The sequence below is a fragment of the Microtus pennsylvanicus genome, chromosome 20 (assembly GCF_037038515.1).
Source record: "Microtus pennsylvanicus isolate mMicPen1 chromosome 20, mMicPen1.hap1, whole genome shotgun sequence".
NCBI lineage: Eukaryota > Metazoa > Chordata > Mammalia > Rodentia > Cricetidae > Microtus > Microtus pennsylvanicus.
In genome coordinates this window covers 33,737,403-33,761,219 of record NC_134598.1, presented here as the reverse complement: position 1 = coordinate 33,761,219, position 23,817 = coordinate 33,737,403, and the positions used below count along the sequence as shown (strand labels likewise).

Here is a 23,817-nt window from a genome sequence, read left to right as displayed (position 1 = left end):
ACGATACAAAGAGGAAAAAAATTATTACATTTATTCTTTGACAACTTCATGTATAATGTATCCATGACTCTCACCCCCAACAAACCCTAAAGTCCCGTTCCCACAGCCATGATGTTGTTGTTGTTGTTGCTGTTGTTTTATTTTGTGTCCCACTGAGTTTAACCAGGGCCATTCACAGAAGATGGGCGGGAGCTATCCAATGCCTACACTAACTGAAGACAATTCCCCCTTCCCCAGCATCCATGAGTACTTTCCCAAGGAGAGGAAGGGACCTGAAAACCTCATCAATGGGAAACGATTTAATAGTTATTAGCTAGAAGCTCATCAACTAAAGAGGAGTAAGAAGCAAAAAGACACCCACGTAGCAGGGTCTTTGAAGAAAAACTTTGTCTTAAAACAGGGTTCCAGAGATTGCGGGGGGAGGGGGGCTCAACCCCACACTCCCAACTTGTTTCCACCACAAGGAAGACCTTGCTGGAGGGCACAGACCAGAGTGGCTGAGTTGGATCTGTTCACAGTAGTAGCTCAGAGGCAGCCTAGCTGCCTTGCTCAGACAGCTAGGTTCCCTTAAGGGACAAGCCCTCCTCTGCTGAGGACGCCTCCCTTACAGCTAGGCTCCCATGCCTTGAGCTCCGGCGCCCTCTAGTGACGCAGCTCAATGCTTGTCAGCAAAGAGTAAGTCTAGCGCGTCCAGCTCTGGTGGAGTTTGGAGCCAAGCCGAAAGGTGCCACAGTTTACTGCTGACAGCAGCTCCCACGCATACCGCACTGCCTAATACAGCAGCTACCAGCTGTGCGTGGATACCGAGTCGTCTGAACTGAGACGTGCTAAATGTCAAACATATGTAAATTCTTAAAGAGCCCCCCCCCCCAAATAAAGCAATGGGAGTATCTCACTGATTTGTTATATCAATCCAAACCCGAACAGCATTTTGGGGAAAGTTAAATAAGATACAGCAACATGAATTTTTGCTTTTAAAACGGGAACATTGAAACTACACAGGTATGTGCAGCCTGCGTACGTGTGTACTCCAGATTGCAGTAACACCGGGAGCTAGGGCTAGAAAACATTTCTAGGAACCAGCAAGCACCATTTAGGGAAATGGCTGCTCTCGCTGTACTCTCTCCTCCCCAGGTTTACCAGCTTTAATCCCATGACATTTGGGTGCTGTCAGCACCACTGGGTCCCCCAGTCCACGGGTCACTGACACTTGAGCCTGTGTGGGTCTCGGACATCTTCCTCTCCCCAGTCTTCCCCCGCAGTTTTCCAGCATGCGTACTCGCTACATTAATCAGTCTCAACTAAATCAGTGTTCACAATTCACAAAGGAAAAGAACACAGTGTCCACCCCCATCTGACCTCGTAAGCCATGCAAGTCTTGGGCCTTCTGTTTCCACATTCACTCAGAGAAAGGGAGACGGAGCAGAACTCCATTTGTTTCTAACCAATTTGTGAAACCCTTCTAGGGTTTTACTAACTATAAAATAAGGTGTACTATGCTTACTAAAGACATTTTCTCCAATTTTTGTTCTGTGTGTTTTACGTAGAGGTTGCAGTAGAAAACGTGTTCTAGCCAGTGCGGTGGTGCATACTGAGTTATGTCTTGCAGGAGGCTGAGGCAGGAGCTGGAGTCTGATGTTGACCTGGCTATACTGTGAGCTCATGCATCTAAACCAAGGTCTTACTCCATGTTCTAGCTTGAAAGACATGGCAGTCCTAGGCAACTTGGATTGTTACAGATCCATTTGTCCTAAAATATTACAAATCTACTACTAGGAACGGGAAGGAAGAATCAGCCGTGGCTGGGTCAAGAGACATTGTATAGATGTATGAACTCATCAAAGAAAAGAGGATAATTTAAAGAACAAGCAAGTGTCTGGCATTTGATCCCAGCCCTCAGGAAGCAGAGGTAGGTTGGCCTACTAATTCAAGGCCAATCAGGAATAGTGAGACTCAGTTATAAAGCAAATAATCCTAAACAATGGGGGGAGGGGCAAATCAACTGAACAGACACTTCTCAAGTAGGACAAGAAATATGGAGTCAGAATTTAACACGGCACGGTTTGCCCAGGTTAACCTGATACGTCCTGTGTTTGCTACCAGATCTTTTCACACATACACACACGCATCCTATACAATCTGAAAGTACACAAGAAAACATGATAAACAATCTATTTCTGTTTATACATCCTGTGCATAGCTCATTTTCAATTTTGAGGGGAACCCTCCCCCAAAATCAATTTACTGCAACTGTTGCCTACAGATGCCCACCAACTTCCTATTTTAAGACAAGAGATATGACATGGACTTTAGAATGTCCACCAGTTTAAAACTGGATTCACAAAGAAACACATTAGCCTAAACACAGGGCAACTTCCTAACAGCAGATGCGAGGAAACCAACTCGATTGGCAGAGATAACGTAAACCCCATTGACAACATGGGGGAACTAGAGGGACAATTCTCAATAATTTTTTTTCAAGACAGGCTCTCTTGCAGCTCTGGCCTTGAACTCTTGCAGCTGAGGATAACCACAAAGTTCTAATCCTCCTGCCTCCAATCCAGGTTGATAAGATTGCAGGCGTGCACCACAAGAGGTTTATATAATAATGGAGATAAAGCCCGGGGCTTTGTGTACATTAAATACTCTGTCAACTGAGCCCCAACCCAAACAGCAACTTTTAAAAATAATTTTTAATGTTTCTGGGGGGCACACCTGCACTGGTAGGTATAGATAGGAACAGAAGAGGGGCAATTGTATCATCTTCAGGGGCATCAGCCACCTCCTTTGAGACAGGACTTCTCACGGGCCTAGTATTCCAATTAGGGTGGGCTGACTGGCCAGCAAGCCCCAGGGGTCCTCCTGGTCCCACCTCCTCACTACTGCCATGACAACACGGACCAAGATACCTGGGATTGTCCGTGCATTCTGGGGATCTAATGCCGACCCTCACACTTTCAAGGCGGGCTCTTTACTGGTAGAGTCACACTCCCATCCCAATAACCAGCATTCTGACTAGCAAATATTAATTACAGATAGCGGCTTTCATTGTGACTTTCCATTCGTATACATAATGTAGCTCAGTCATATTTACCCCCTCATTACCTTCTCTCGCCCACCCCACTCCTAATGCCCTTCCTTTGTCCCAATACCCCTTTTCTTGGACCATACCCGTGTGTTTATTTCATTAGACTTCTTTACAGGAATGTGGGACTTTGTACCAGCTACCCCACCATAGAGTTCCTTCCCTATTAACTAATGCAAAGTCTCTCTCCCTCACTGGTTATGCCTAAGTCCTCAGGGAGGGGTGGCAATAAACACTTGTAAGCTACTTAAGAATTAGATATTGGGCTTTTCAAGTAGTCCACTGGCATATTTGAAGCTTAAGCTACATACAGATGGGTATAGCATTTCCTTCTAATGAGGAATTCAACACTAATATCAAGTTACTTTATAAAGAGGGCTGGGAAGATGACTCAGCGGTTAAGAGTGACTAAGTGGTTGTTTCCCCCGAGAAACTGAGTTCGAATCCCAGCCATATGGTGGCACAAACATCCTAACTCCAGGCCCAGAATATCTGTAGCAGCTTGAATGAATATGGCAGCCGAAAGTTCCCATATTTGAATGCTTGGTCCCCAATTGATGGAACTGTTTGGGAAGGATTAGGAGGTGTGGCCTTGTTGGAGGGGGTGTGTCACTGGGGTGTGGGCTCTGAGAGTTCACTTTTTAATTCCGTGTGTGCTCACTCTCTTTCCCTTCCACTACCCGTCTCTGCCTCAAGCATGTGGATCAGGACGTAAGCTCTCAGATACTGCTCCAGCACTATGCTCCCCCCATCATGATGGGGGACTGTGAGCCGGCAAGAAATCATTCCTTTTATAAGTTTGCCATGGTCAAATAACTGAAGCAGGGTCCAGTGCCCTCTTCTGGCCTTTAAAGGCATCGCACGCACATGGTATGTCTACACCCAGGCAGGCAAACCACCCCCAACACATAAAAATTAAAAAGAACTTCTCAATAAACAGCTACTGAACTGTTACAAAGAAATGTTCAACAATTTTATTCCATATAAAACATTTCCCAAAAGAAATATTACTACTGTGTTTATAAACAAGTCTGGTGAAGTTGTAAATGTACTTGACAAAAATGCCTTTTCATTTCTTGAATGAAATTCTTTTGATGTCATGCTACACAAGTGCCAGGTGTGAACACTGACTTGCATTTTTTTTTAAGTGTGCTTTTAACTGGATGTTATTAGCACTGGTAATGGCATGAAATGGTACCTTGTAATAAGTGCTGTATATATGCATATGTAATATATGCGTCTGGGGTGATGTGTGTGTATGTTTATATATGTGTATGTATATATATGTGTGTATTTTTTTAATGAACATTCAGTCATTTAATAAACTTAGTATCAGCACACTAAACTTTATATGATTTATTTTAAATGATTGCTGGTTCCAGATAATTAAAAACCACAAACTGTATGGCAGCAACTATATCACATACACAGTTTTTTAAGAGTTCTTTAGTTATCACATAACAGTGGGATATGAGTTTTAAAAATACAAATGATGTTTGTAGCATAAGGCTCTGTGGTAGAATCAGCAGATTAAAGACAAACACCAGGGAAGCCTTCTGGAGAGGGAGACGCGTCCTACTGGAACTACTTCCCTCCTAACAGTGACAGCTTTACAGACACTAAATGTCCAAACAAAGATTCTGGAACTCCTAGAACAGAACTGAGTTTCAGTAGTGGGTACCTAACGGGGGCTGGACTTCATGGCAAGCTCACATTCAATCTGTTGGTGTCCAACGGCTCACTCATTTATACGGGTTATTACAGTTGAAACAACATGGCAGAAATCTCAAAAGTTTACTCATTAAATATAGTTTAATTATTATTATTTTTTTTACAAATCTCCTTTTGAAAATGTAATTTATATGTGCTGCAACTTCAGAAGTTTGAATTCAAACTCAAGTACGAAGGCAGTGGCAGGGAAGCCGGGTCCAGGGGCTCTGTCTGGTTTCTGTACAATGGCTCTCCTGTGGTACAACAGGAAAAAGGTGATCCTAAAGATATTCAAGTAAAGGCAGAAATACATTGCTATTTGAGGCAGATCATGCTAAAATATAATTCACAATGATTAGTTTGCATTTAAGATGGTTAATAATGCTTTTAAACCAGTGAAATTAACGTAAATTACGATTTGCAGCATTTTTACTGTCTTTTGCACGAAGCGTAAGTTCCTTTGAAAACTAAGACTGGAAGAAGCAAAGGACCCGATGCTTCCCCTTCATGTTACCATCCCCTGTCACACAGGGCGAACAAACCGACACAGAACCCAGACTCTTCCCACTGGTGAGGACAAGAGAATACAAAGGTGAGGGAACAGGTGAGCGCCCAGCTACCATCAACACAAGGCTTTAATAACATGAAGATTTACAAGCCAAAATAAACATCTGATTTAAAAACTGTTATTCAAGATAACTCGGTTGTCCTTTCGCACTTTGAGACTAGTAAGGACTGGATCTTTAAAAACCTGAAGAGGAGGTTTTGTAGAGGAGAAAATCCTCAACACTTTAAAAAATTGAACTGGTTAGGATCCACACAACTCCTGCGCTGGCTGGCATGGAAGCAGGTGTTCTCCATCACAGAAACAAGCCACTGCCCCCAGGAGCAGTTTCTTCAAGCCAGCTGCACGCCGATCTAAGTCTGCTCACCCATGACTGAACTGCAGCGACCTCCGAGGAGCAGACGTGACACCTCACCCGAAAAGATCTTTCAGATCGTTGCTAGCTGAACTGCTACTGGTCATGGTAGCTGGTGGCTGTGCGAAGTTCTGCGGGTTAAAGAAAGGGTTGCCCTGCATACCAAAGGCAGCCTGTCCCATCACATTCGCCTGTACGCCCATGGCTGCGCTGCCCATACCTGAGGAACCCTGAGGAGGGACAAACTGATTCAGCCACTGATTTGGTTTCTGCTGGGATAGCTGGTTCATGCTAACTTTGGGTTTCTGAGGGCCAAACAGGTTATTAAGGGCCGACATATCGGCCGGTCTCTGCTGAGCCTTCACAGCAGCGGGAGGAACACTCAAAGGGCTATAGCTTGACAGCGTGGGAGCCGCTCCCAGAGTCATCGTGGACACTCCAGCGGTGCTCGAACTGCTGAAGTAGTTCTGGTTCGGGTTGACCGGCATGCTGAATCCTGAAGTCTGAAAGCCCATGTTGGCATTCAGGCCATTTGTCAAATTTCTCTTTGAATTATCAATTGGTGTAGAAAACATCATGTTGAGGCCCGTGGAAGGAACAGACGTGAAGGTACTTGAAGCGGAAAGCTTAGGAGTGCTAACGGAAAGGCTGGTCAAGGAGGTGATGTTATCCATCAACGTATCTGTCAGGTCCTTGGTCTGAAAAAGAGGAGCAAATGACTGTCCAATTAGTAAGCATGGACAGAGTTTGATAAAGCACAATGCCAGTCAGGCCAGGGATCTCCACCCAGTCGATTAGCTATGGCCTGCAGCGACACAGTGACCGCTAATGTGAGTACAGCTCCTGGCAGCGAATACTGGCAATCATTTGACGACAGTTACGGGAAATCTAAACTACAGGTAAGTGAGATGCTCCCGAGGCAGAACTGTGTCATAAACAGGATAATTTTATATTTTTTATTTTGAATTTCACCAACATTTTTAGGAATTTAACTCCTCTATTCTGTAAGAAGCTAACAGTTATTCTCGACTATGCCCCTTAGCCCACAACATTTTCTTCCTGAGGAAGAGCCGTGGTGACTGAATACCAGGAAGCAGTGAGCTGAACACCGCTGAGCTGCACCAGCGAGCCTGCACTCTGCAAGCAGGGGCCGCCCAGGGCAGCAGCATCAGCAGGGGGGGCAGCGCCAGCATCTGGAACAGTGCCCAGAACGCAGAGGGAATCAATATGCTCAGGCGATGTAGGTGCCTCTTCTAAACCCAAGCTACAAAGTCAGATAGAATGGAAAAGTCAGAAACAGCAGCTCCTTCCAGCTGAGAAACACTCAAGGGTGTGAAGAGAATATTCCTGATAATGGCACTATTAATCCACGTCTTTCTTACGTTTCCTCTTTGGGTAAACACTGCACATGGGGCAGGGTGCTCAGGAGCTGCTGGACAGCCTAAGTTGCACCTTTGAGTCACTGCTTTGTCATGTTAGTCTCTAAACGCCTCTGCCCGAGCACTAGCTGCTTACCACTCTGCTCCTTACCACCGAGGACGCTTGATGCAAAAGAAACGCACCTGTTTGCTGGGCGCGATGGGAGTGTGGACTTGGGGCTTCAAAGGCTGCTGGCTTTTCAGCTTCTGTGCCTGCTCCTGTTCCTTTGCTAATTTCTGTTTTTCTTCAAGTGTAAGCGATGCCTTAATGCAAAACAAAACAAAAGAAAACTCACCCACAACTTTATTCTCCACCTGTAGAGTGATGTTTCTTTTCTGGTAAGGTGTGAGCACACTTGGCAATGCTTCACTACGTCAGGGGCAAGCAAGCGATCCGGCGCTGGTGACTCAGGTGAAATCTCACCCAAAGTTCATTAGAACTACCTTGTTCTTTAAGAGTAACTGATTTTATTCTTGCTCAAATTTAAATCTCAGTCTAAAAAGCTCATGAGTCAGACATAATGGCAAAGACCTGTGATCCAGCCATTTGGAAGTCTGAGACAGGAGGACCAGAATTTAGTGACTGCCTGGGTTCCAGTGAGTCCGAGGCCAGTCAGTCCAACTCACAGACACTGTAGCTCAGAACACAACTAAAGAGAGGAGCTAGAGCCCAGTGTGCTAGCGCTGGAGGCAGAGGGTCTCTGTGAGCTCAAGGCCAGCCTGCTCTACAGAGTGAGCTCTAGGACACTCACGGACGGCCTCACAGAGAAACCCTGTCTCAAAAAACAAAAAACAGGAGCTACAGGGATGACTAATGGCAGACTTGAGTTTAGGCTCCAGAGCCAAGTAAAGCTAGACACAGCACACCTGTGATCCCAGCCTGGCTCCCAGCTGTGAATAAAAAGGCAAGCACTGGCACCTGAGTTACCCTGACCGCCACATACACACAACAGGTGCGTGCTTGTGAGCACACACATGCACACACACAGGAAAGGCAGCAGGTGAGAAGGCTCAGCAGATAAAGGAGCCTGCCACCCGGTCACATGACCTGGGTTCAATCCCTGGGTCTTCCCTGCTGGAAAGGCAACAAATGACTCTCCTACTTTTTCTCAGACCATCACACAATGCCCTGGCGGGCACGCATGCATACATACAACCACATACAAAAATAAGAAAATAAATAAATCTAATAAATTTAAGTAAAACGTGGCCTGGGATTGGAGTTCAGTGCTACAGTGTTTGCCAAGAATTTCCAAGGCCCTCAGTTCAATCTCAAGACCACAAAATGTATAAGAAAAGGCCAAGGAAGAACTGAACAAACATTCCTTTACTGTGGGTGCTGCATAGGGCTGTGTCTGTCTCTGCATTCATCTAGTTTGCTAAACAGCAAGCTCACAAGACTTTCTTTTTCAGTTTTGTGAGCCCCTGTGTTGTCATTAGCTCTATATACAGATAATCGTATTTTGTAAATCAATATAAAAATGGACGACGCCACAATAGTAAGAAATTTATTTTGACTTATTGGATAGAAACCAAAATTTCAATAGGAAGTATTATCTTAAGGTTTACTATTCAAAATCATAAGGACAGGAAATCTTTAAAAAGGAAACAGAACAAAACCTATACTCAGATTTTAGGTCCTTGTAAAGTAAAATTGCATCCAATTGAGATCTTTAAAATAGCATTCCACATTAATAAGGTATATCAACATTATATATTCTTAATAAAATAAATCAAGATGGGTCCCACATCATATTTTTAGTATTCTTGCCAAAACTGTGTAACCTGGGCTGGGGAAGTGGCTGAGCAGGTGTGGGCACTTGCCATCAAGTCTGACAACTGGTACTGATCCCAAGACTCACACTCGAGGGAACTTCTAAAGTTGTCCTCTGACCTCCAGTGCACACCATGGCAAGTGCACGCTCACATATGCACACACAGAGTAAGAGAATAAGTAAAATAAACATATAACTTTAGCCTACTTATGAGGAAACATCAGCCAGTTCCAATCTGAGCATCATGTTCCCCAACACCTGACAAGGTAATCAACCTATGCGTACGTCAGGGTAAGAGGGATGTGGAGGCTCAGGCCTGTAACTCCTGCAGAAAGGTGAAGGCAGAAGACCAGAAGGTCCAGACTAGCTCCTGGCTATATAGCAAGTTCAAGTCTAGCCTGAGCAAGATCAAAAACAAAAAAATCAACCTGAGTGAATATCTGAGGCCATAAAAGTTAGGTATCGCCATGGAATAAAAACCAAAGAAAGTCAAGGCTGCTGGTTTAACAAAGAACATCTAACAACTCAGCATGCAAACTGACAGGAATGTAGTAAGAAGAGAATTCAGACGCTGAAAAGCTGGGACGGGAGAGCGGGCTCGGTGGCTAGAATGGTGCACCTGCTCTTCCAGCGGGCCCGAGTTCGGCTCCCACACCTGTATCAGGCAGCTCACAGCTCCCTACAACTCAAGCATGGGAGGATCTGACGCCCTCTCCTGGCCTCTGTGGGCACCTGCACTCATGTGTACAGCCCTCTCTAACCACAAACACACACAGTTGAAAAAATAAGAGCCAGGCATGGTGGCACAAACCTTTAAACCCTGCACTCAGAAGGAAGAGGCAGGAGGATATCTGCGAGTTTGAGGTCAGCTTGGTCTATGGAGCGAGTTCCAGGACAACTATGGTTATTGCACAGAGAAACCCTGTCTCAAAGATAGATAGATAGATAGATAGATAGATAGATAGATAGATAGATAGATGATAGATAGGTAGATAGATAGATAGGTAGATAGATAGGTAGATGATAGATAGATGATAGATAGATAGATAGATAGATAGATAGATAGATAGATGATAGATAGATAGATGATAGATAGATAGGTAGATAGATAGATGATAGATAGATAGATAGGTAGATGATAGATAGATAGGTAGATGATAGATAGATAGATAGATAGATGATAGATAGATAGATAGATGATAGATAGATAGATAGATAGATAGATAGATAGATAGATAGATAGGTAGAGAGGTAGGTAGGTAGGTGGGTGGATGGGAAAAAGTAAAAAATAAATTTTAACTGCTGACAAGTGGCAATTCCTCAGTAGACAGGCAGCATAAGTGCAAGTGCTGGCATCACACAAGCAGAGCTACAGTGGAGACAAGGCACCATGGGTGTGGGGGGATCACACAGGCAGAGCTACAGTGGAGACAAGGCACCATGGGTGTGGGGGGGATCACACAGGCAGAGCTACAGTGGAGACAAGGCACCATGGGTGTGGGGGATCACACAGGCAGAGCTACAGTGGAGACAAGGCACCATGGGTGTGGGGGGGGATCACACAGGCAGAGCTACAGTGGAGACAAGGCACCATGGGTGTGGGGGATCACACAGGCAGAGCTACAGTGGAGACAAGGCACCATGGGTGTGGGGGATCACACAGGCAGAGCTACAGTGGAGACAAGGCACCATGGGTGTGGGGGATCACACAGGCAGAGCTACAGTGGAGACAAGGCACCATGGGTGTGGGGGATCACACAGGCAGAGCTACAGTGGAGACAAGGCACCATGGGTGTGGGGGATCACACAGGCAGAGCTACAGTGGAGACAAGGCACCATGGGTGTGGGGGATCACACAGGCAGAGCTAAGTGGAGACAAGGCACCATGGGTGTGGGGGATCACACAGGCAGAGCTACAATGGAGACAAGGCACCATGGGTGTGGGGGGATCACACAGGCAGAGCTAAGTGGAGACAAGGCACCATGGGTGTGGGGGATCACACAGGCAGAGCTAAGTGGAGACAAGGCACCATGGGTGTGGGGGGATCACACAGGCAGAGCTACAGTGGAGACAAGGCACCATGGGTGTGGGGGGATCACACAGGCAGAGCTACAGTGGAGACAAGGCACCATGGGTGTGGGGGGTCACACAGGCAGAGCTACAATGGAGACAAGGCACCATGGGTGTGGGGGATCACACAGGCAGAGCTATAGTGGAGACAAGGCACCATGGGTGTGGGGGAGATAACAAAGGAACCCAAACATCTTATGCACACTCCTTCCCAACACAGTGCACAGACAGCTAGAGACGACTCCCAGCAAATATATGTGGTTTATGGAAGTCTCACAACAGAAATGCTTCCTTTTAAGGTGGAGAAACTTACCCTTTTCTGCTTATTCTGCAGCCCGTCTTCTTTATTTTCGGATTCACCCCCAGTTAGAAGGTCTGTTCCAATGTTGTTGAAGACCTTGTCAATCTGCCGAGATACAAGTCCAACACTTGAAGACACCCCAATAAAAACGCCCTTCTGTCCCTTAAGTAAGGCCAACTCTCAGGCATCTTCTGTGAAAATGGGTGTCTTCTTACCTGACTTCCGGCATGTGTAACGCCTGTCTCCTCGGAAGCATTCATTTGATTTCCAATCTCCAAAGACCTACAAGATGGGCAGAATTATGGAAAGGCAGTTAAATCAAACAAACTTCATTCCTTAGCTCAGATTTCCCACTATTATCTGCGGTTAGTCTGTCTGCCCAAATGATTATGATGATGACATCTGGGCCACAAAAGTCTGATGACCAGAATTCAACCTCCAGAACCCACGTGACAACATCAGATGTGGGGGCACGCATCCGTAAGTCTAGAAACCCTACAGCAAGACATGGGGCAAAGAGCAGAGAATCAACTGGAAGCTCCAGAGCCAGCTACCAGCTCTCCTGTAGTGCACAGCACAGCGGAAAGAGAGCCCCTCCTGAAAGCTGCCGTCTGAGCAGTGGCTGTATGCATCTGCACTCATGCACACCACACACTCACACTCATATTCCCTCTCTCAAAATAAACTATTTGAAAATATCTCTGCTTTTTTTTTTAAATTCAACATTTAGGATTTGGGGCAAGAGGCTGGAGAAATGACTCAGTAGTTAAGAGCACTTGCTGCTCTTCCAGATAGGCTTCCGTCCACCCACATCAGGTGACTTCCACACACCTGTAACTCCAGGTTCAGAGCTATCCAATGCCCCAGACTACAAGGTCACCCACACACATGCACACACATGCGCGCGTGCACGCACACACACACACAATAGATAAATACACCATGGGGAAAATATTTAGATCAAGGAGATGGCTCAGCAGGTAAAAGTACTTGTATGTGCCAAGCCTGCCAAGTGGAGCTCAACTCTTCTGACCCCACACATGCCATGCATGCATGGCTCATGTGCCTCACATACACATTAACGAATAAACACCAAAATGTTTGGGTAGAGGCTCCTGTCCTAACCCCCTCCTCTGGAGTCCCCTCAGTCCAGACTCCACCCTCAAAAAGCCCACAATCAGTGGCTCCATCCCCCAGGACATTAAAAGCCTCCACCTCGTGGGTTCCCCTCGTGATCTCCTGAACTTCACTTGGGGCAATCCTGATATAGATATGAATAATTTGCATTGGTATGGATGTTAGTTTATTGATATAAATTTAGGGTCAATTTTGTGACATTTATATGTATTTCTGATCCTGAATAAGGTACTGTGTTTGTGTAGCTCATTTGAAAATATAATATATAATTAAGAAATATAATTTAATAGATACTCATCTATAATAGTCAAGCTTGTAGTCATATTAGATTTTCTAGATGTATAGAGATATATTTCAGTTATATTGATATTCTTCAAATCTTTCAGAGGCCTCCAGAATATGATATTTAAAATGTTTAAAAACTTAAAAGACTTTTCATGATAGTGAGACACATCTGCTCCTGGCAGCACCAATTAATTCAAGAGGAAGACGAGTATCAAAGAGGCTCCTTATGGAGTTGGTTAGCCATTTGGGCAAGAAACTACTCTTGCCTGGACTGTTACATAAACTGGACGTGCAGAACCCATAGAGAAATGACTGCTGAATTTGCCTAAAGGTGAGACAATCCTTTGGGGTTCCTGCCATATGAAAGAGTCTGCAAAACATTCTGCAGGATACAGAAATGTGACAGACAAGCTGCCAATACAGGTGGAACCGTCTTTGAAATGTCCTGCTTCATGGAAAAGTTTGCTGGATACTATGGGCATGTGGGCTGAAGACGGATGTCCCAATGGTACAGAATTCTGAGTGATTGCCCAGGTAGCCAGTTGTCTCTGTCATTTGTTGCACATTTTGGAAGTTGCTTGACTGCACTTCCTACTTAAATAATATTATTTTCCCTTCTTGGCTCTTCAATAGAGTTGAAGACTAGATAGTTGTAGTTACTTTCCTCTCATGACTTGGCCAAGTTATTTATATACAAGACTTAAACTCATTAGGATAATTATTGAAACATTTGTCATGTTTCTGGCTTGATATTGTTTCTGCAGGTTGTAATTCTAATTTTTATACCTGATATTTGTTCTTATTGTATAATTTTGTATTAGGCTTAGAACTTTTTTATTTAAACGGAAAAGGAGAGGTAATGTGGGATTCCCCTTTGTATGCTGTGAAAACCATTGGTTAATAAAGGCTTGGTCTTATAGCAAGGTAGAACTTAGTTAGGCAGGGAAAACTAAACTGTATGGTGGGAGAGAGAAGGGTGGAGTCAGAGAGAAGCCATGGAGCCGCTGGTGACAGACGCTGGGAACTTTAGCCAGGAAACCACAGCCACGTGGCGATACACAGATTAATAGAAATGGGTTAAATTAATTGATGTGGGAGTGTCATATATCAATCTGTTGATTTCATTGGTTAAGCAATAAAGAAACCGCTAGGCCCATTTGATAGGCCCACCCTTAGGTGGGTGGAGTAAACAGAACAGAAGGCTGGGAGAAAGAAGCTGAGTCAGAGAGTCGCCATGATTTTCCCATTCCAGGCAGATGCAGGTTAAGATCATTCCTGGTAAGCCAGCTCGTGGGCTACACAGATGATTATAAGAAATGGGCTAGTCCAGGTGCGAGAGTTAGCAGAGAAAGGGCTAGATATAATGGGCCAAGCAGTGTTTAAAAGAATACAGTTTCCGTGTAATTATTTCGGGGCATAAGCTAAGCTAGCCATGTGGGCGGCCGGGTGCCGGGGACGCAGCCCCGCCGCTCCTATTTCAACAATTAATATGTAAGAGTTAGCCAATAAGACACTAGAACTAATGGGCCAAGCAGTGATTTAATTAAAACAGTTTCTGTGTGGTTATTTTGGAGCTGAGCAGCTGGGAACCAACAAGTGGCCTCCAACAACTGGCATACCAACATGGTGGACTGAATCCATATAAAACCTGAGAGGGCTTGAAAGGAACTCTAGACACAACATGGTGGACTGAATCCATGTAAAACCTGAGAGGGCTTGAAAAAAACTCTAGACACAAACAGCAGGGTTTTTTTTTTCAGCTGGTGGCTTGCCGCAGCTCCTTTAAGAGAGATTTTCCTGATTCAGCTGTAGCAGGAAAAAAAGCCGTGCCATTTTGAAATGTAGGCTTTCTGGGACGTGCTGCCAGCGTGATCTCTGGCTCTTTCAGGAGATTGAGTATTTGGATGGGATTTGTTGAGCAGTGTGCTATGGCTTGGCTATGTGCATAGCTCCCAAGAGGTACGAGCGGCCACACCGTGCTGGACTGGTTGGGGCAAGCAGACGGTACCGTATTTGATCTAGAATGCCGCAGCAGAAGTTTTAAGATAAGAAACACTCCTGGACAGTAAATAATTACAGATATCAGGACAGATTCAGACATAAAAGACCTCTAATTGGGTCTTTAAGTGTTGGATAAATGTACGTAGGCTTGAGAGAGAGAGAGAGGAAAATGAGTATAGAGAGTTGAAAACGAAGTAAATTGTTTTAAAAAAAAAAAAAGTCTTTACCAAGTATGACTTTTTTATGTGAATGTTGGGATCTGAAATCTGGTCATCATCATTACATAGCAAGCTCTGTTACCTGCCGAGCCATCTTCTCATCTCCTCCTCTCTAGTTTAAAGGAAGAAACTGGTGGTAGAAAAATCATACTATAAAGAAAGTACAGATATTTCTAAATCTCCATTAAATTGGTTATTTTAAAAAAGTCTTTAATGACACAGAATACAGATAGTAATAGATTAAAAGGAGTAAAGAAAAATAAGCCACGTAAAAATTGAAAATTCAGAGTCTGGATTATGTATATTATTATGTTATCTTTGAATTTTTTTTTTTTTACTGTGAATGAGCTAAGTACAGAGAGACATTCTGTATGGGTTGCTAAGCTAAACCAGCATGTATACTATAAAGGTATTATAACTTCCAAATGAGGGTCTAAGGATATGTTGCTTTGAAAAAGAGGTTCTTCTCTTGTTTCCAAAGAGGATGAGAACCTGTGGATTGCTTCCAGACTGGTGTGGTTTGATGGAACAAGACCCCTGGAAGGTCGCCATGAACACCCCCAAAAATTACTATGCCCAACAATCAGCAGGAGAAAACTATGCCCATATTCCGAAATATTACCTATAAATTTAAAGGGGGATATTATATAGATATCAATAATTTGCATTGGTATGAATCTTGGCTTATTGATACATATTTAAGGTCAATTTTATTATATGTATATGTATTTTCGATCTTGTTTAAGGTATTGTGTCTATATAGCTCATTTAAAAATGTAATGTATAATTAAGCAATGTAAGTTAACAGATACTCAACTATAAAAGTCAAGATTGTAGTTGTGTTAGATTTTCTAGATGTAAAGAGATATATTTCAGTTAGATAGGGATTCTTCAAATCTTTCAGAGACCTTCAGAGTATGGCATTTAAAATGTTTAAAAACTTAAGACTTAGCCGGGCGGTGGTGGCGCACGCCTTTAATCCCAGCACTCAGGAGGCAGAGGCAGGCGGATCTCTGTGAGTTCGAGGCCAGCCTGGTCTACAAGAGTTAGTGCCAGGACAGGCTCCAAAGCCACAGAGAAACCCTGTCTCGAAAAACCAAAAAAAAAAAAAAAAAAAAAAAAAAAAAAAACAAAAAAACTTAAGACTTTTCATGACAGTGAGACACATCTGCTCCTGGCAGCACCAATTACTTCAAGAGGAAGATGGGCATCAAAGAGGTTCCTTAAAGAGTTGGTTAGGCATTTGGGCAAGAGACTGCTCTTGCCTGAACTGTTGCATAAACTGGACATGCAGAACCCACAAAGAAATGATTGCTGAACTTGCCTAAAGGTGAGACAATCCTTCGGAAAGAGTCTGCCAAACATTCTGCAGGACACAGAAAGTGTGACGGACAAGTTGCCCACACAGGTGGAACTGTCTTTGAAATTTCCTACTTCATGAAAAGTCTGCTGGATACTATGAGCGTGTGGGCTGAAGATTGGGTGCCCCAATGGTACAGAACTTTGGGTGACTGCCCAGTTAGTCAGTTGTCTCTGTCATTTTTAGAGTGTTGGAAGGTGCTTACAATGCACTTCCTGTTTACTTAGGTAATATATCCTTCTGGAGTCTTTGATGAAATTGAAGAGTAGATCGTAATAATATAGTTTTCCTTAGTTATAAGAGATAAAGTAGACATAAATATTGTATCTGTAATTTTTGCTCGATACCTGTTTCGTTATATGTAATTTTACTGTGTTAAAGTTAAAACCTTCCTTTTTATTTAAACAGAAAAGAGGAGGTAATATGGGATTCCCCTCTGTATGCTGTGAAAACCACTGGTTAATAAAGGCTTGGCCTATAGCAAGGTAGAACTTAGTTAGGCAGGGAAAACTAAACTGTATGGTGGGAGAAAAAAGGGTGGAGTCAGAGAGAAGCCATGGAGCCGCTGGTGACAGACGCTGGGAACTTTAGCCGGTAAACCACAGCCACGTGGCGATACACAGATTAATAGAAATGGGTTAAATTCATATGTAAGAGTTAGCCAATAAGACGCTAGAGCTAATGGCCAAGCAGTGATTTAATTAATACAGCATCTGTGCAGTTATTTGGGAGCCGAGCAGTGGGAACTAACAAGCGGCCTCCAACAACACAACCCAGGAGTGCTTTGCTCAGATAAACCTGGATTATTTATTACGTCAGCGGCAGGGAGTTCCCTTAACTAGGAATTAAACTTCACCAAACGTTGAGTTTTCTGGCTACCAGCTGGCTGTGAGAAAATCACTCTTCATTCCCCACTGTTGGTCAGACTTGCTCAGCGAGTTATCCAATTTCATGCCGCAGCCTCTGAAGGGGTCCAGGAGACTTTCTGCCTTCTCCTGTCTGTGAAGGCACTGCAGTGACAGATGGCTGGCCTGTTCTAGGGTAGAAACAGTCTCTACCATTTGGGGCCCGTGTATGGGAGATGTCCTGCACAGGTGTACCCCAAACCTCCTACTGCTTTGACCCTAGGCTATTTTCGGAGGATGCTCTGTCTTAGTCTTCGGGTCTCTGGCTAATGGTTTATGAATGGGTACTTCCAGGAACAAGCTTGCTCCCCAAACACCCTATAAAATTTATCCAAACTGGGGCTGAACTACCCTGGCCAAGTTTCTGAGCTCTGCATCCCTGCCCCCTTCTTCTTCTGCTGTCCCTAGCCTTTCTTGGATGCTCACTCTTAACTCTGCCTGTGTTCCCCAGCTTAAGCTGCAACCTGCTGTATCCTCCACATGGCCGAGCCCCTCTGACGCTCCTCCTCCTGTTCCTGCAGAGCCTTCTCCATGCTCTGGGCAGCAGGCTGGCCCAACCTGGTAAGAGCTGCCTTACTACCATAAATCACCTTTCATTCTTATGGTTTCTATCTATCTTTGGGATTTTTAAGTGGGTCAGCTGACAGTTTCTGTTCATCTGTCAGAGTGCATGTACAAATAATGTAGCTACAGAATGCTGTTTTAAAATCTGTAAAACTTGTAACTCCAGATTACAACTGCTCTGGAAAAATATAAACACATGGACAGCTACCATTTCAGTTGAGGTCAAAACAAAAACGTCAGCACCATCTTTACTAAGGACACCCACCTGTGTGCGTTGGCCCCACCACGGAGTCATTCCACTCCAATATACTTTGGCTTAGGATATCTATCTATATGATAATTCCTGTCCTGTCCTATAACAATGCTGATTTACTGAGATATTAAAGGTGCATCTCTACATTCATGTATGCAAGTAAATTTTGCTGGCAGACAAATTTTTCAACTTAAGAATAAACCCCTTGATGCTAACTTAAAACACTAAACTGTTTACAACACTAAAACTTCGTTTTGCCTTGCACAGATTAAAATTATGCTCTTGGTCTCAGGACAACTAAAAACTAGAGACTAAAATATTCCTTCTAGTCTTCTTGCCTCTGCGACATTGGTACACTGCAACTAAAAACTAGAGACTAAAATATTCCTTCTAATCTTCTTGCCTCTGCGACATTGGTACACTGCAACTAATTGGGTAAACTGTTTATCCAAATTTAACTTTTATGTCTAATTTAAAAATATCAGACAGATAAAGGTACCCTGATTCTCACGTGCACACTCTAAGAGTATGGTATTAAAAAACAAAACTTCTTATGATAGAGACACGCTAGCTCCTGTAGCATCCTGTGCTCCTACAAGAAGAAACATGGCTGGAGAACCTCCTGGAGGCTCTGGATGTGGCAAGGCCACCCACACGGCAAAAAGCTGCCTTCCACCCCATCAGCTACCTTGTCCCTGCACGGAATGGATGACAGAACTCTGGGGGAATCGGATGTCTCATCCTACCAAGACAGACTGAAGCCAACCCCAACAGGAGAGTCTGCAGGACTAATCTATTGGAAAATTTTAAAATGCATCACATATAAGCAAATGAAAGAGCCATCCGTCTTCCTACTGAGTGCTGCCCTGGCCGGCATGCCGCACGTGCATAGCTGCTCACCTCTGCTGCTCCTGCATCATGTGAAGCTGCTCCAGCTTAGTCCTGTGCTCAGACTCCAGCCTGCTCAGCATCTCCTTTATGACGGCAATGAAAGAGCTGAACTGGCACAGTAAGAGACAGAGATGGTGAGGACGTCAATCATGACAACTCCGTAGTTAATACTAACGGCCTGCACTCTCCCTGTGGAACAGGACTCACTGCACCAGACACAGCGCAGTTCATTTAAACGCAGAATACCAAAGCCTTCAGTCTTTGTATGGAGGGGCAGTATGGCTGATAAAGGTTCTGGTATTTTAGGTTCTGGTATTTTAAATTTATTTTATTTTATGTGTATGAATGTTTGGTCTGCACGCATGTATGGGCACTATGCGCATGGTGATGTTCACAGAGATCAAAAGAGGGCATCAGAGCCCCTGAATCTGATGGTTATGAACTAATGTGGGTACAAAGAACCAAACTCAGGTCCTCTGCAAGAGCAACAAGTGCTCTCTCTCCAGTTCCCTGGAAATGTTTTATAACATCCTCAATCAGACAGAGAAAACAACGAAAACTCAAGAACTGTTCTGGGCATATTCCTCTTCACAGTCAGGGTCTCCCATCTGCAAGCCCTAACCTGACTGCCCAGGTAAACACAAAGCATTAAATCTAGGAGCAGAGGATAAAGGCTCACCTTACTACTTCAGAAGCAACGTTGAGTCTGATTAACTTTCTCCCGTTAAGAACTCTTCTCCAATGCTCAACCCTTCCTCCCTCTCAGTTCGTCATTCTTCATTGCTGTTACTCACTTTTCCACCTAATTCTAGGTCTTCCCTGCCCACCTACCACAGGTCCTCAATTAAACAGTAATTTGGCTGAGTCTTTTACACGTCCCATTAGACACCAGGCTCCTACCGCCTTCTTTTGATTCGATTTCTCTTCCTGGCACTGCATTACGACTGGGCTACAGTGAAGAATAAGCAGAAGACCCAGCCTCAAGGAAGCTATAGTGCCACAGTCTCAGTGCACACACAGCTGTAAAAACTACAGCAACAGGGGTGTGCAGAAACAATTCTGTACCAACTTTTCTACACACATTTCTCCTGTGCTCATTTACCACATCTTCACAGTTCAATACCGAAAGCAAATAGGTATTCAAGTCCATCCCTTGTCATCTCACTTCATCTCTTCAGTCCCGTCACTGAACTATCCTCCTTTCTATTTATTTATTTATTTAGGTTTTTTTTTTTTTTTTCGAGACAGGCAGGGTTCTCTGTAGTTTTGGAGCCTGTCCTGGAACTAGCTCTTGTAGACCAGGCTGGTCTCGAACTCACAGAGATCCGCCTACCTCTGCCTCCCAAGTGCTGGGATCAAAGCATGCACCACCACCACCCGCCTCCTTTCTACTACTTATGTCACTGTGTGCTCGCCTATGATGAGTGGGGAAGACCATCACTTCCTTTAGGACATAACAAGACCCTGACTTCAGTCTGACAAAACAAGGCTGCTGTCTGGGAGAGAGCTATGTGTACAGAATTGATAACATACATCTAAGACTAAGACCCTCAGCCCAATAGCCCAGAAGAAGCCAAATCCTAAAACAACCATTTAAGAAAACTAAGAAGCAGATGATTGCCCAGATGGACCTTCAAATGAGACCCAAGGTCTTGATTATAGCACGGTAAGAAACTCTCATTCTGGAACAAATTCAACCAAGCCGAGTCCTGGTGTGGCTGACCATAGAAAATGTACGATTAGTAAGTAAGCATTGCTTAAAAATACTAAAACACTTGTGTATGGTAATTTTTATGTAGCAATAACATCCAAACCGACTGTCACTTTGCTCACATCAACACACGGCCCCAAATTTAAAGTAGATGCAATCTCAGCACCCTGCTCATTACCTCCTCCAATGAGGCCCTTGAGGACTATCCTTCTACTCCATAACTTAACTAACTCTGTGGCATGTTTTACTTTTTTGGCCACCTATATCTGTAATATAATACAAGCACACAATACGAGTAGCAAAAAGAAAAAAAAATCAAATACACATAAAATATTCCCACCTGATTGAGGTTAAGATTGTTTTCAATGCTCAGGGGAATGAGATGAGGCAGTACTTTTCCAGCCAGCTGCTCTTTGGTGATTCCCAGTTTCTTATGAGTGAAAGTACACTTATAGATACCTGAGGGGACAAAGCGATGAACGTCAGGAACTGGCACCAAGTGCACAGAAACCAAGAACTTACTGTATCTATGAAAAGCCTTTGCAATGGGTATGGCACAGATGTCGCCCTCTTATATTGAGGATGCTCTCTTCCATGTGGACCAGCTGCACCCCCAGTCCAGGCATATAAATACTATGGCATATTTATCCTGCACTCTTTTGGTTTGAGAGCACACTTAATAACAACACAAAACTAAAGGCTTGATTACGATAACCCAACAACCAGGTTACAGAACAATTCCTTACTCTAGAAACATCTATTTCAGAACTCCATTTCAAGATGTTTAAATACAGACACAGTGAGGAGTAGAGGCTACACGTTCACTTCTGACAGTCAAACTCAGCACAGCAGGTTTGCCTCTTTATACTACTTTATAGAAGAAAGTTATACACTATCACATCAGCCTAAATTATCTTACTTCTCCCCGCTCCCCCATGCTGGGAATCAAATGCCGATGCCCATGAGTCAAGCGCTCCCTTATGGACCCAGCCTTCTAGTACATAAATGTCAGAGTCTACTTCTTTTGTTGTTAAAGAGGAAGAAGTTTATAATGTGGCATTTATCTAATAACTCTACAACTGCATAATGTCATATACATAAAAATGAAGTGCAATGGCTTTATAGAATGAGCATTTTACTAAAAAAAAAACTACTGAATTAAGGTTAAAATGATACCAAATGACATTAAGTTCAGCTACCTAGAATCCCCATGAGGACCGCAGGCTCCTTGGAGGGAATCTGCTGTAAGAAGGGTAGGATATCATCAAGTACAAACCACTTATCCAAGTACTCCAAAATCTTGCCTAAGCAGACTAATGAATTCACACGAACCTATTAAAAAAAATAAATTACATGTAAATTTGTCAGAAGTTTCTATGGTGTAAAATAAAATACTTTAGTATAAATTTAATCTTCAAATAGACACATGCTAAAAATCTCAATAAAAACAGGTTTACTAAAGTAGATTGTATAGGCATGGCCTTACTAACATAAGAAATTTGATGGGCAGTGGTGGCCCAGCCCTAGAGAGGCTGAGGCAGGTGATTTTAAGTTGCCAGCCCGCCTCGTCTACAGACTGAGTTTCAGGACAGCCAGGGCTACACATATCAACAAAACTCAGTCTAAAAAAATTAAGCAGAAAATAATTCCATTGAATAATAGTTTATAGGAAAATGAAAATTTTTTTTCTATTTGTTCAACTACTTTCTGAAATTTAAGCACATAATAATGTAAATTCAAAATACTATCTAAATGTTTAACCTGTTCTCAGAGTCAGTTTATTAGAGTAAAGAACTAATGTATCTACAGGACATAAATTAATAGTGCTGGTTTAATTTTATTTTCCTTTGATGCATAAAATATTAGATAAATCACAAATATACCTCTTGAAATGTTGTACTTAGCTATGCTCTGTTTTTCTTAATTTTTAGGCAATTTTAATCAATGATTTATGGTTTTGGCATTTCCTAGTTCAAACTGCCAGACCCTAGAGAGTAAGTCTATAAATTCACCACAGAAATTCCTATCAGCCTCTCCAAGGCAAGCTAGAAGCACTGAAAGTCCCATCTAAAACGCATTTTTTAAAGTGAGACATGAGATGCAAACCCATTTCAGAATTACTATTCTAACATGTATGCCTGTGCGTCCTCATAAGACCCTGTCTTGAAGGTCCAGGACCAGCTAGCGTTTTCAGAAGACCACCAAGTGTCTGTGCACTCTACATGCACTTACCCCGCACGTGTAGAGGGCTGTATAATAAATACTTTAAGATTTGTGTTAACATAAATTTATAACAGCATAAATAAAGCATTAAGGTTTCTGAAATGGCATTTTAAAAACTGAAATTTTACCATCTATTAAGTATGAGGACATCCTCAAGGCCATGGGCGGTAGTTACAGAATCAGAATAAAGCCCATTTCACTCCATGCTTGCACTTCAGTGATGACGCTTCTCCTACTTCGTTCAGTATTCTATCTCCGTCTCAGAGCCTTTCCACAAGGGACACCGACTGATACGGATTGGAAGTCTAGCAGGTAAAACTAGGTCGCACTGCTTTGGCCTCAAGTCTGGTACACTACTGTTTTTGTATAATTCACACACCGCAAGGAAAAGATGGATGAGGATTTCCAATAATCGAGCTTTATAAAAGGCAAATTTAGTAAGTTCTGGGAAATATAAATGTCTTTCAGGGCCGAAAAGAGGGTTCAGCAGGCAGAGCAGCTGCCAAACTGAGCGTGTGAGTTCGATCCCTGCAACTATGTGGTTGAAGGAGAGAACAAACTGTCTTGACTTCCACATGTTCAAACACATGCATGAATGCATGCATGATCACACACGCAAAGGGCAAATACATGTAAAAATAAATAAGTTAGATGAAAAAATGTAAAATACTGTATGTAGGTCACCTATAACTAAGACAAAGTCCACAAATGAACCAGAAGCTAGTTATTAATAAATGGAAAAATGAAGCCAACTGAGCAGTGAGAGACAAACATTAACTATAATACTTACAGCAAGGGAAGATGTTTGCAAACAAGCATTTTTAATTCTTGGAATCAAAGCATTTTTCATGGAAGGGTAGTCTATGAGATTTGCAAAAGTTGGGATGATGTTCAGACAGAGCTCCTATTGGAAAACAAATCTGTCAGTGTCCAGGAAAGGCTCCCATCTTCGCTCGCACCCTCAGCTAGTTGCCACTGTATAAATAAAC

General features: G+C 43.3%; 1 protein-coding gene across 2 annotated transcripts in view; it reads right to left on the bottom strand.

The window, feature by feature from the left end:
- Positions 1 to 4,426: 4,426 nt before the first annotated feature.
- The window catches only part of Scyl2 (SCY1 like pseudokinase 2), a 48,130-nt gene continuing 28,739 nt past the window's right edge, over positions 4,427 to 23,817 (bottom strand). The window contains exons 11-18 of one of the 2 annotated variants that reach the window (XM_075954030.1): positions 23,619 to 23,732; positions 21,805 to 21,937; positions 20,946 to 21,064; positions 18,904 to 19,004; positions 11,496 to 11,562; positions 11,293 to 11,385; positions 7,278 to 7,397; positions 4,427 to 6,413 (exon numbers count right to left, since the gene is read on the bottom strand). In XM_075954030.1, coding sequence (XP_075810145.1) covers positions 5,772 to 6,413; positions 7,278 to 7,397; positions 11,293 to 11,385; positions 11,496 to 11,562; positions 18,904 to 19,004; positions 20,946 to 21,064; positions 21,805 to 21,937; positions 23,619 to 23,732 — 1,389 coding nt within the window. In that variant the 3' untranslated portion in view covers positions 4,427 to 5,771. Of the gene's footprint in view, positions 6,414 to 7,277; positions 7,398 to 11,292; positions 11,390 to 11,495; positions 11,563 to 18,903; positions 19,005 to 20,945; positions 21,065 to 21,804; positions 21,938 to 23,618; positions 23,733 to 23,817 lie in introns of both variants that reach the window. The other variant, XM_075954029.1, reaches the window with a different exon arrangement.